The sequence below is a fragment of the Drosophila sechellia genome, chromosome 2L (genome assembly GCF_004382195.2).
Source record: "Drosophila sechellia strain sech25 chromosome 2L, ASM438219v1, whole genome shotgun sequence".
NCBI lineage: Eukaryota > Metazoa > Arthropoda > Insecta > Diptera > Drosophilidae > Drosophila > Drosophila sechellia.
The window spans coordinates 78,424-91,080 of NC_045949.1; the positions used below are offsets into that span (position 1 = coordinate 78,424).

The 12,657-nt window shown below is 37.5% G+C and overlaps 2 protein-coding genes across 7 annotated transcripts; both read right to left on the reverse strand.

Moving 5' to 3' along the window:
* Positions 1–109: 109 nt before the first annotated feature.
* Positions 110–8,700, reverse strand: LOC6617194 (lethal(2) giant larvae protein). Of its 2 annotated transcripts, none has more exons than XM_002041481.2 (9): positions 8,466–8,700; positions 7,231–7,385; positions 5,173–5,951; positions 3,923–5,114; positions 3,760–3,865; positions 2,562–3,204; positions 2,047–2,489; positions 1,677–1,785; positions 110–1,614 (listed from the first exon to the last, which is right to left on the reverse strand). In XM_002041481.2, exons 2-9 carry the CDS (start codon positions 7,312–7,314, stop codon positions 1,485–1,487), a joined length of 3,486 nt encoding a protein of 1,161 aa, XP_002041517.1. In that variant the 5' UTR covers positions 7,315–7,385; positions 8,466–8,700; the 3' UTR covers positions 110–1,484. The 2 variants fall into 2 exon arrangements, with proteins under 2 accessions (XP_002041517.1, XP_032572827.1); XM_032716936.1 differs by having other exon boundaries at positions 7,231–7,390.
* Positions 8,701–9,126: 426 nt separating this feature from the next.
* On the reverse strand, positions 9,127–12,584 carry LOC6617190 (ionotropic receptor 21a). Of its 5 annotated transcripts, none has more exons than XM_032722007.1 (5): positions 12,014–12,571; positions 11,237–11,518; positions 10,302–11,181; positions 10,051–10,243; positions 9,127–9,987 (listed from the first exon to the last, which is right to left on the reverse strand). In XM_032722007.1, the coding sequence occupies exons 1-5, from the start codon at positions 12,416–12,418 to the stop codon at positions 9,219–9,221; spliced, it is 2,529 nt and encodes an 842-aa protein (XP_032577898.1). In that variant the 5' UTR covers positions 12,419–12,571; the 3' UTR covers positions 9,127–9,218. The 5 variants fall into 5 exon arrangements, with proteins under 5 accessions (XP_032577898.1, XP_032577901.1, XP_032577906.1 ...); XM_032722010.1 differs by having other exon boundaries at positions 12,175–12,255; XM_032722015.1 differs by lacking the exon at positions 12,014–12,571 and adding an exon at positions 11,574–11,883.
* Between the last annotated feature and the right edge of the window lie 73 nt (positions 12,585–12,657).

Here is a 12,657-nt window from a genome sequence, read left to right on the forward strand (position 1 = left end):
TCTAAAGCTCAAAATCGAGGTGTGATCTTAAAATAAGTCAGAATTAGGAGTTGAGTTTCACCTACAACTAAATAGATCGGTGTTCTTCCATAAAATATTGTAAAACCAGTTTGTTTAATAAAATAAATTTTTTTTTATTAATCCTATGGTAAATACTTAATGATGTACTTTATATGGTCGGAAACGCTTCCTTCTGCCTGTAACATACTTATCAACGAATCTAGTATACCCCTTTACTATACGAGTAATGGGTATAAATATATGAAAATTCGACGATGTTTTAAAACTTTCCACAGGGGGTAAAATGCAAAAAAAGCTAAGAACAAAAAAGTTACTACAAATCTTCAGGAATTCTTAAACGCGCTACAATTGAAGATAAAGCCGTAAGCTTTCTAAAATTAAATTACATTATGTACTTAAATACGTGAAGGCTCATTGACCTACTTCTCATATTGGCATATTTGCTTCCCTCTAAAACTCATAAAAATCATATATTTTTAATTGCACCTGTATAGAATGAAAAAATTACAATGATGATACTCACAAAATGTAACAAAACAATTACATACATGTAATTTCGTGCTAAAAACTTTCTATTTTCATGTTATTAAATATTTTACAATTATTTCAAAAAACGCTTTGGAAAACTTAAGTGTAGGGGAATGCGTACTTCCAGTTTTATGTAGTTTGCTTATTGAGGATTTGATCAAAGAAATTCTTTTGAACTTGAAAGTCTTTCTTCTCCCCATCCTTGCATCAGGCAATTTTTTGTACTCCTAATTCGTTCATCATAATAAAGCAAATTGTTATTGTCCTAATTTTGTAAGGGCATTATTTTGTATCACAATATTTTTACCGAAAATAAAAGAAATTTAAAAAATGTGGGCACGACAATTTTTATAATGTTTGAACGTTTATACGAACGAATGGAAATGAAAGACACCAGCGCTATTGCTAACCCTTACAACCAAATTTTTCCTATATAATTTGAATTATTAATCCAAAATAAAGCATATTTAAATATAAAATTTATAAAATGCGGGCGGGCCCTTTTAACGGTTTCGGTGGCAGTGTTATCTCTTGCACCTTTCTACAAATATAATATTTCGTTTCATTCTACGGGTAACGGGTATGAAGTCACTGCGAGAAAATACATGAAAACATTACCATAATATAACAGTCGCGTAAAATTATAAATAATTATATGGTTTCGGAACAACAACATCGCTTCAGCCAAATTAGAAATAAATTTCTTATATTATTATTCTGTCATTTCTGTTCGTGTGTAAATCGCGTTTAATTTAATTCATTAAAATTTGCTTTTTTCGGGCGCTTATTTTGGCGTTTCTATTTTGCTGCCTCCGTTAGATTTTTCGTGATATATTTTCGTAATTATAGATTTAATTACAACAGGACTAGTACTCGTTTCCGTCGTATTTCTGTTTAGTAAAAAAATAATTAGTATGTTACGGCTTCTGTCAATGTTAAAATTGGCTTTCTTCTGGCGCTGTTTTTGGCGTTCCTACTTTGCTGTCTCCGTTCGTTTTTTCGTGAGATATGTTTGTAATTATAGATTTAATTACAACAGAACTAGTACTCGTTTCCGTCGTATTTCTGTTAAGTAAAAAAATATTAGTACGTTAAAGTTTATGTCAATGTTTTTTGTAGAAGCTCACCTTTTCGATTCCAAGTCCTCTAAATTAGAGATATTAATATTTGGAATTTCGCTCATGTTTACGGTAGTTGTGGCTTTATTGGTTTGCGTGCTAAGTACAGATAAGCGACCTACATTTTCATGGGGATGACCGAAAAAAAATGTTAGGTACAGATATAATGTGGTATATATAATTTGGATATAATTAAAGTATCAGCATTTAGAGTTGTTTTGGGGGTATACCTAAAATCTAATTTTAAAATTTAAATTTTTATTTAGAACTAAATTGCCGAAAGTAAAAAATAACGGAATGAAAACATTTAAATGTAGATACGTACACAATAACAAATCGAAATAGCTCGAATAATGTTAGTGAATAAATGATTACTCACCAATGGTTTCCTCTGTATTAATAGAACATAACGTGGTTGTCGTCATATTTAAATGGTCGCGCACCGAATCAACGGTAATATCGCCAATAGAGCTGCTGATAGTCTCGTTAGCTTGATTAGGTGAATTTGAAATGTAGACTCCACTAAATTGCTGAACACTATTTCTATCAACGTTTTCCTCTGCAGGCCTTGTGCATGTTGAAATGCCTGGTGGATCTTTAACTTCAAGTGTATTCACAACTTCATCACATGCGTATGTTTCCTTATTATTCTCTGCATCATTTTCTTCCAACACAGATTCTTCGTTTTCTAATGGTTCTACTTGAACAATGCCAGTGGGTTGCACGACTGTGGACGTGGCTAAAGCAATACGCTGCAGTTCAGAAGAAGACATCATATACAGTGCTTCTCCTGAGTTTGTAAAGCAAAGTGACGAAACTCCACTGAAATATTAAAATACAGTATTAGGTGCAAAAAATAAAAATAATAGCAGTATGACAATGACAATGACTTACTTAATATCTTCCCGTCGCACTGCTGCGGCATTTAGCTGTCTTTTTAATTCAGGTACTGATAAAACCATGATATCGCCCATATTCGTTAAGCATATCAATGCTGTTTCGTTATATACATCTCCACGACTTACAGCCAAGCTTCCACTGATATTAGGAGCCGACTCTCCATCTCCATATGAACGCGTGGACTTAGTTGGGCTACAACCATGCATACTCTGCAGTATGTCTGAGGATATGCGACAACTAAACGAACCAAAATGGATGCGCCGAATCCGAGCACCTTCGTTAGCGGTAAGCTTATATTTGTTAATCGGCTTTAGTTGCGGAAGTGAAAATACTTTAAACTGTTCCTCGGAAGCAATAAGGACACGATGCGGTGGACTACCGTTTTCACCGGCGTTCAGCTGATCGACAGGGCTACCCGCCTGATCAAAAATAGAAATACCCACCACAGGAGCACGATGTTTTAATTGGATTTCTTTAGCAAGCTGCGCAGAAATTCGGCGAGGCATCTGTGGTGGTGCATTTCCACTTGCTGACGGGACGGCAGTTGCAGCGGTCTGCGCTGGTGGCAAATGCAAAAGGAAAACCGAGACGGTACTGGCATTTGTTGCTGACCATAAGGTTGGCGACGTTATGTTGACTGAAAATGTAAAAATTATACAACAAATTAGATGTATACAAGCCAACAAAAAATAGACGCCACAGTCGAGTTACTCATTACAGAACTAGTAGGAGGCTAGGTGAAATTTTAAAACAAAATTTGCCAAATCGATAGAAATCGCGAAAACAAAAAAACTATGATTTAATTAATTTAATAATTGTTTTCCCACTAGTACCAAAACAAGAGAGAATGCTATAGTCAAGTTCCCGACTATCATTACTATTACTCAGCTAGAGGACATTTTTATTATTTTTCTGGGATATCGATAGAAATAATTTAAAAAGTGTGGGCGGTTTGTAGGCGTGTCAAAAAGTTTTTGGGAAAATTGATAAACAAATTTACAAGACTAATACAAAAATCAAAAAATTTATTAAAAGTGTGGGCTTGGCAGATTTGGGCAGTTTGTGAGCGTGACAACATGGGCCAACAAACTTGCGCTGCGTCAATGTTTTTAGAATCTGTATGTTTAGAATGTTTTCGTGACCGTTTTTTATCGTTACTCCAAAACAAATAGCAATATAACATGTTGATTACCATTAGTAACATAAGTTTTGGCAAATAGTAAACATCGCACCATGGATCCCAGCCCGTCATCTGCACAGCGCGCCTCTATTTGCCTCTCGACGGGTCGTGCTTCCAGCTGTTGAGTTGTAAATTTAATATAAAGGAATAGTTGAGTATATATTATCTTACTAACCGGTGTTGGTACCTGATTGCTGTGGTTGGTCCTGGTCGATCGACCCTTGCGAAGCTTTCTAAATGACTCCCTCAATGATTTCTTAAAAGACTTTCGACGAGACAGCTGCTCTCCTGCTCCAGTGAGATCATTTGGGTTTAATGTGCAGCGATGAAATACTGGAACAAAGTTTTTAAAGTCAAAGAGAACTAAGCCGTGCGCAGTGCCACCAGATAGTAGTCCCCAACTTGCTTCGAGTGCCATGCATGTAATGCTGGCTGGCGGCAAAACTTGCAGCACTCCCGATATATTTACAGCACGTTCCGTTGTAGGAATCGCTTCTCCGTCTAATAAGTTCGATCGCACATTTAACTGATCATGACCCTTCCACACAAATCCATCACGATCGCTGACCAAATTCATTGAGCTGTATTTCAAAGATACTTTTTCAGGTAAGTCTATAAAGTCGGCTATAACAATTTGGCCCGCTGTGCCACCAACAATAAGTTGACCGGTTTTTGGGCAGAATGCTATTTTCTTTACTGCTAAACGAGGATCATCTGAATAAGGATCAAAAAGTCCTGATTTTCGAAATGGCGGTTCTCCTTCATCGACTTGTTCCGCACTCATATCTGCAGCTGCGTCATCTCGGAAATCTGACTCACTTCCAAAAATGCTGCTAGTTTTAAAATTATAAATTGGTTTAAGCAACACTCCAGTGCAGTCCCAAAATTTAACAGAACCATCTTCGTGACCAGTTAACAAAATCTCGTAAAGCTTAGTCGCGTCTTCTTCTACAGATTCTTCTAAGTTATCCGGGAGAGTACCGCCAGTGATAGGCCAGCTAATATTGCTATAATCAATGTCTTGTTCATCCCCAGCTCGTAAAATACTTTCATATACCGGCTGTACGACTTCAGAAGCAAGGTAATTGCAAGTAACAGCTGATGCATGGACAGAATGAAGATATGGCGCTTTGATAGCAGAAATATTAGGGTCAGTAAGATCGTAAGCGCAGAGTTCCTCTTCAAGTAGTACAACAAGAACTTCAGCGACATCACTATTATTGTTAAAGGTTACGAAGAAGTCAATCACTTTAGACGTAAAGTCAAGACACACTTTGTGTCCATCGCTGACGTGAACGGACACACAATTGTGATCACCATATGCTGACCTTGGCATGCCGCCGGAAAAAACAATTACATCGTTGGATCTAAAAGAACGAAAAATTAGTACACACCTAAAAAACTTTTAGTTTAGTTTATATTAACCTTCGCTTGCCTTTGTACAGTCGATTTATGCTCTTGCATGGATCAGGTCCATAAGGCACATAATTAACATTCGTTGGCGGTTCTGGGTTATCTATGTTCCAAGTGGCGTACGAACCATCAGCATGATACCAGCTAAATTCAGATCCTTCGAAGTTTACTGTAAGACCAACGCTCTGTCCATGTCCGGGGGCTATGTATGCTCGCTCGACAGAGGCGCTTTCAAAATCCCACAATACGCAAAGGCCGCGATTGTATGCAACCAGAAGTTTGCTAGGGGACTTTGCAAGTTGGCGGATTGACTCAATTGCACCAGGATTTAGCTTGTAGGCTGGTGGCACCTGCTCTAGCACAACGTCATGGTAAATTACAGGCTCCTTAATGGTAAATGTGTGTAAATCCAGTTGATAGATGTTTCCACCTTCAGTTCCAATCCATAGCAGATCCTTACTAAGAGAACAGCACAGCGATGAAACTTTTTTAAGTTTTCCGTCAAATGGTAGCGTTTTGATTGGCAGCAGCGCTGTTCCAACTGGCTCCCATAAAATTAATTGATTCGCTGCCGTCAACGAAAGTATGCGACCAGTTCCATACACCCATTCAAGTAACTGTACATTAAGCTCCGATGCTGAATTGTTCATCAAGGTATGCTGTCCGTACAATTCAACTCCGGGTTGACCGAAAACTTTTAAAGCCCCTGTTTGCGTCCCTATTGCCATAAGTTTTAAAACTGGATCATACGCAAGAGCCGAAGGCTTATGAGGAAAGCCATGCTGTGCCGTCTAAAAGAAGAAAATATATGATATATTTAATTGTAAAAGGAAGAACTCAAAACATTGTAGTTCTATCAGTTCCCAAGATCTGAGAAATCGTGAGATTGTTTGCCACTTTATAGAGTCGGGAACGCTTTCTTAAACCATTTACACTCTTTTTACCGAATCTAATATAGGATTATACTTTACAATTAACGGGAATAAAAACCTCTATTACATGGTGCCCATTGGATAACAACTAATTAATTAAATTAAATTCATAAAGCACCTAAAGCTGTAAATGCTGCTCTAATGTATGTCTCTTATATATATAATATAAAATATTTAATACTATATTTACATTTTCGAAGAAATATACATCTACTGCGGTTTCCTGATCTAAAAAATGTTTGGTACATCTTCGCCAATTGTATAAATTGTATTTTTTATAAATTCAATCACTTTTCGTTAAAAAATTAGATTTATAACGCAGTTTCTTATGACTTTAAAATCTTATCATTTTTTCGCAGTCTATCTATGTACTTAAACAATGACATACTTTTTTTGTGCCTGAAATAAGGGTAATTTGTGAAACCAAACCATTTACCCAACCCATTAAACACATAAAGGCAATCTTATCAGATCCACCCTCTTTCTTACCTCTGACCTACTTTTATTTGTTTAATGACACGTTTATACTAACATTTTATATATATTTATTACATTATTATGGTAATTGGGAAACATATATGGTATGTTATATTCGAAAATATTGAAAAGAAATGGACAACATTACAAGTATGTAATTTCCAAATATACATATTTTACAACTGAAATCGGCACCGGTGCCTAATTTGAGGACTACAAGTATACTTGGCTAAGAAAGCAGAGTTACTCACACCGCATAATATAATATGCGGTTGCGGTGTTTTACAACCGCAATGTCTGTGCGTACCTGCCCATATTTGGCACAGCATAGAAGGAGAGCACAAAATAACGAGCAAAAAAGCACCGTATCATTTCTTGATGCGGTGCTTTGTGGCGCGAGTCTAAAAAATACTGTGTTGATGCGGCGTACTTGTAGTTGCGGTGGACAAAATTTACCTAAATGTAAATGCCCAAAAGTATGCACATAGGAAAAAAACATAACACTAGATTGAAAACGAGATATGTATTTATTTATTCTTAATAAATTATAAGCCTTCTCCTAACTTCCATAAAATAAATGACACCCACAAAATATACTAATCGACTATAAATATTCAAAAAAAAAAAATTTAGAATGGAAAGAGAAAATTGTCTTTTGTACCTTACGATAAGCAAAAAGGTCCTTCTGTAGGCGTTGTCTGTCGGCACTGGGCTGCTGCCCTTTTCCTCTGATAAACTTTAACATGATTGGTTATGCTCTTGTGGTGGGTTGGTTTCGATGAATAAATATGTATATTAATTGTGGCCGTATTTATTCTAAACTGAAAATAATAAATAAAAATTAATCACATTTTCAATAAGTAAAAAATAAAAAAAGGTACTTGGAAATTTTTTCAATCTTAGCCCGAGAATTTAAATGTAGGTAATACTATTTATTTATTTTATATAATATATATTTTTATTCTGGTGTGATTTAATCCAAATTTGTTTAACAATAAGTTTTCTACATTCTTAAAGCCAGTGGACAGATCTTGGCTTCTAAGACTTGCCAAACTAGTTGTGCCTATTTTCATAGAACTTCAGAGAGCTGCATGTAGGCAATACATTAGGAAAAATGGGATGCAAATACCTATCTGTACTCTCCGCAATGTGTATGTGTGTATGTATGTCCACATTTACCTCCCTTTAATGAACTAGTAATGCTGTGTCGCACACCAAATATTTGTATTTGTAAATCTTTTTTTTAACAAAGAAGTTTGTTTAAGCAATTTAGTTACTATTAAAGCTAAAAATTCATAAATATATAATTAATAATAATTAATGAATTAGATAATAAAGGGGTTCTCAAACATAGACAAAAAACAACTTTACACATGTAAAAGCGTTTTAGGCAAACGCTATCTGATCGGTACTAATATTTTATCTAAGACTGTGTACCGTATACATACATTTATGTACATAGGTATGTATCCGTGAGTAAGCTGAGGCGCCAAACCGTATCACCATTTGCTTTTTGGCTGATAACCAATACCAAGTAAGTCAACTGTTTCCCAAATGTATCTCCATAACAAGGTGATGACCTAATTTTGAGTACATTCCGATCTTTACAGTTGAACAGCTTTGCAATTGCATACCGGTATCTGTTTATTCACATATACACACACAAATTGCGTGTTAGACAGACAGCAAAATGACGACTGCTTACTGTTGGCGTGGCTGACTCACCGACTACGCCTTTATGCAAAGAACATACTTGTGGACACTTTATTAAAGTAGTTTCATACATAAATATATTGCCTAATCAGTAATACCGTTGAGCCATTTACCTTTATGTATTTCCGTTTGTACAGTTAGGGCGGTGGCCGAGTAATTTCTTGAATTATTTTATTTACTCACCTCAATGCATATGTTTGTATGTATTTGTACGTGAAGAAACGCACGCACTGTTCTTCACGTCGTTGCTTTAAAAACGTGACAAACGTATCAACCAAGAACACACAGATAATAATACGACCGGTCAGAGCTTAACCGTGTATCTGTTTTATAAAACGTGAACAATATTATCAGCCCAAAACGATATGAGCGTCATTTTTAACACACACAAAGTCGCGATCGGTGGTTCTAGTGTGCCCGTGTATCTCTATAGAAAAAATCATATATTTTTTAGAACGTATATTTTTCATGACTGACTGGAATGGGTGGATAACATCGCTTTGGGAGTGAAACTCCGCTATAAAATGAGATTTGTTTTTATAACAATCTTTTTGCTATGGTCGCCAAGTTTCATATAATTATAATAATAATTTTTGTAATTATTCACCGCATCAATTCCTTTGCTGTCGCTTGAAAATGCGCGGAATTTTTTGGAACGAGTGGTGTTTTACTATGACCTGCTTTATAAATTGTGAACCACTTTTTCAACACAAAACTAGATGTGCTTTATTTATAACGCAATGTTGTGATTTGTAGGAAAGTGTGACCATGTTAAATCCATGTTAAAGAAAAACCATTTTTAGTGCCGCATACTTTCCATTACAAAATACCAAAAAACTTTAAATTTGTTGTTCCATCAAACTTTTTATTTTAATACATTTAATTTCAAGTGCACCAAAGTAATTAATTTGTATTTGCGTTTAAAAATATGTGCGATTAATTGTCAATACGGAATGTGTGTGAGGAAGGATTGCCATCGTTATCCATCTGGTCCATAAATTCGTCTAAACGCTGCAGAGATTCAATAGCTTCCTGAGATTCTTCGTCTTCAATACTATTTAAGTTTGCAGAACTGCTTGGAAACTCTGCGTGGACGATGTCCAGCTGACCATGATCTATTCCAGGTGCCCCGTAGCTTCCGTATATTTCCCGAAGCGTTGCGCGGGTAAGATTTAACTCGCGCATTCCAAAACTCATTTTTTGAGCAACATCAGCGGCCTGGCGTCTATTGGCCTTTCGCTTATCATGGGAAAGTTGCTCGGCATTAGTGCGATGCATTGACCCACTTGACCCCGACGACCAAGAGGAGGCGGCCGACTTGCGGGAGCGCTTAATTATTTGGCGGCACTTGTTGGTAATGCCACCGACGATCTCGGATACCAGGGCTGTGGCCCCTAAAAAGTAGCCCAGTGCCATGAGCAGGAACATTCCTTCTGTGTCCGCTGTAGTCAATTGGCGCTCTTCCTGAATTATTTCACGTAAGGAATTTGAAGAACTTGCCTGAAGCAGGCGTCCTGAAGACGATCGCTGCATGGCCCAGCTTACCTCGTTATTGATTTTTGCAATAAGACCGCTTTGCTGGGCAAGTAATATCATCGAGTCGATTTTGATTTTATACACTGACTCTCGGGGAAACAGAAAGCCTATTTGGAAAAGAGCAAAACACTCTTCACTCAAATGAAGTGCCGATCGGCGGGAGATATTTCTGAAAGAGGATATCGTTTATGGTGGATAGAAGGGAAGATTAATAATAAAGGATCGATCTTACTCATCTGAAAAATTTGACTGCACCAGGTATTCAAGCTGAGCCTTTGAGCCAAGAAAGGCATAGTTCCAAAAGAAGCTCTGGGTAACGTTGCCAATACCCTCATCTATGGACCCGACAAACTCCATTTTCTTGTACAATCTAGACGTCGGTATATGGGTCGAGTTCTGGAACCAGGTCTCCCAGCCACCATTGTCTTTAAGTAAGAAGTCCAAATATTATATACAAATGTAGCTAGACTAACCTTTTCTTACTCAGGGTTCCAACGCGAAAGAACAAACCCAGCAGATCCAACACAGAGTCAACGGTGTCCGGAAACGCTGGCAACGTTACGAATGCTATGATGGAACCTGTGTAGCAAGATGTAATGATAATTGTAAAGAGCCAATATGCTCCAATTAGGAGACGTGTGGAATTTTTCCGCGTGTTGCTCCACGAGTATTTTCCGGTAAAGGAGAAAGCGTTTGTGAACATGCCGAATACATACCAGAACATGTTTTCTACCTCACCCCAATTACCCATTAAATGGCTAAGTGTCAAACGGTCGGTAAAAACTATCGGAAATATTCCCCCGAGATAAACGCAAATCAGAGCGACCCAGACTGGCCATTGGAACGGTCCCATGATGGCTCTGTATTTTGGCAGGGCCTTCGAGGCAAGTGTTATGAAAGCTGCACAATCGGGTGAGTGTCCCACCGACATGGCTGAGTCCATCAGCCGTTCCTGTGTTATGTATATACCGGACATACCAATGTCTACTGTTCTCTCTATAATCTGTTCCTGGATGGCGTCTACAACCCCTCGCGTATTTGACCGTGTTGGGGTCTCAGTGATATCTATCGAAAAGTTTAACCGCTTTGATATCAATGTCAGCAGACGAAATTCAACTCCGTCCCATCGCAACTGGCCCATTCCTGAGGAATCTAAAGTGCGTATCCGAAAAATAAACGGCGGCTGATTTGCGGCTGAAATTTGAAATCTGTGTCCCGCAAAACCAAATTGAAATTTCGATGGAAAAAGATTTATATGTGGTCGTGACAAAGCTCCCTTTATCCAACTGGTTAGCACTACCGGAGTGTTTGAGCCAAGTCCATCTGCATAGAGCTTGTGGGTGTAGAGTACGTATGGGCGCTCCTGTGTGAAGCGCGTTATTTATTACAAAAACGTATCCCTATTAATTAATACTCACGCGCATCGGGTCAGCCATGAGCGATTCGCCAATAACTAGTAAATTTACTATGTTTGAGGATAGCTCCGAAGACAAAAAATCCCGAAGCCTCCATTGGGTGGACCTTGAGACAAGAACTACACGACTTTCAGTTTGCGGGCCTAAAATCTTTCGCGTCATTAATGGGTCCGAAAGGAAAAGAATGTAGCTCTTGCAATTGCTATCTATATGGCTCGTGAAACGTTTATTTTTTGCTTCGTAGTCTGCATTGATTTCCCCGTGGTAGAAAGTAATGGGAATTGTCTGAAAAGTAAATAATATTTTAATCATACCCGTTGCCCGTTAAAATAAATGTTACAGGTGCAAGGAAGCGTTTCCGACTATACAAAGTATATATATTCTTGATAAGGATCAATAGCCAAGTCGATATAGCCATCTCCGTTTGTCCGTCCGTCCGTATGAGCGTCGAAATTCCAGAAGATTAAGCATGCACATTCCAAAAACAAAGACCCAGCGATTGTTTGTTAAGTGATGTAACTTTTATGGTATGTATTATTTTATGGTACATAACTTTAATATATCTGCGAAAACCTATTTAAATACGAATGTCTTTAGCTTATACGGGTACGATAATGCCTGATATGGCTATCGCCTAGTTCAGGTCCATAAGGTGTACAGATTACATATAAATACCTATATAGATAAGCAATTTAGTGAACTCGTTATATAACCTTAATTTGTCATTTTTAATGCAATGTTCTTATGTATTAGTGCACTAAAGGCTTCTTGCGAGCTTACCTTGAACAAATTCTCTAGAATTAATCCGTCAGATTTTTCCACAAAGCTATCGTAATATATGACCGGTGGGCATTTATTGAGGTACTCTTGGGCAATTTTGTTAACCAACCCAACCAATGAGTTAGTCTGCTTGAAGTTATAGGAATTTACGTGAAACTTACTGGCCAAAAGTTCACCTCGTGGCCTTGGATTGCCATGAAATGTAGGAACAATACGGCGTTTTTGACGGAACTCGTTTTCATTATTACCATCGCACATTCCCACACCAAAAATTTCGTTGTTTAATTGATAATGGTTGATAAGCCGTCGGCTAACACACTTCTCTTGATAACTAGCAGATGTATCCCCTTCAATTGAAAAGGCTTGCGCGGTAAATAGGACCAGAGCTATCCAATAATATGACATATCGAGAGCAAGTTTGGAGTTTGATGTGTTTTCAGCCGTGAGCCTTTTCGCCCTTTTATACCCTTATATAGTTTGAAAGCTTGCACGCTAGGGTTCATCACCTCCATAATTATATAGGTTTCAATATCGTTGTTAATGCAAGGACGGTAATTGTAACACCTGCAGCCAATATTTCATATCGCTGTAATCAGAATCAGAATTCTTTTGCTGTATTTAGAAATAGTCCAATTCTTGGAAAA

Excerpts from the sequence above, each read along its gene's own strand:
- LOC6617190 (XM_032722007.1), bottom strand. The coding sequence starts at position 12,418 with ATGTCATATTATTGGATAGCTCTGGTCCTATTTACCGCGCAAGCCTTT. Across the intron at positions 11,182-11,236 it reads TCATGGCTGACCCGATGCGC|GAGCGCCCATACGTACTCTA; the intron begins GTGAGTATTAAT and ends CGCTTCACACAG. Across the intron at positions 9,988-10,050 it reads CAGTCAAATTTTTCAGATGA|AAATATCTCCCGCCGATCGG; the intron begins GTAAGATCGATC and ends ATCCTCTTTCAG.
- LOC6617194 (XM_002041481.2), bottom strand. The coding sequence starts at position 7,314 with ATGTTAAAGTTTATCAGAGGAAAAGGGCAGCAGCCCAGTGCCGACAGA. Across the intron at positions 5,115-5,172 it reads CTGTACAAAGGCAAGCGAAG|ATCCAACGATGTAATTGTTT; the intron begins GTTAATATAAAC and ends TCGTTCTTTTAG. Across the intron at positions 3,205-3,759 it reads CAAAACTTATGTTACTAATG|TCAACATAACGTCGCCAACC; the intron begins GTAATCAACATG and ends TTACATTTTCAG.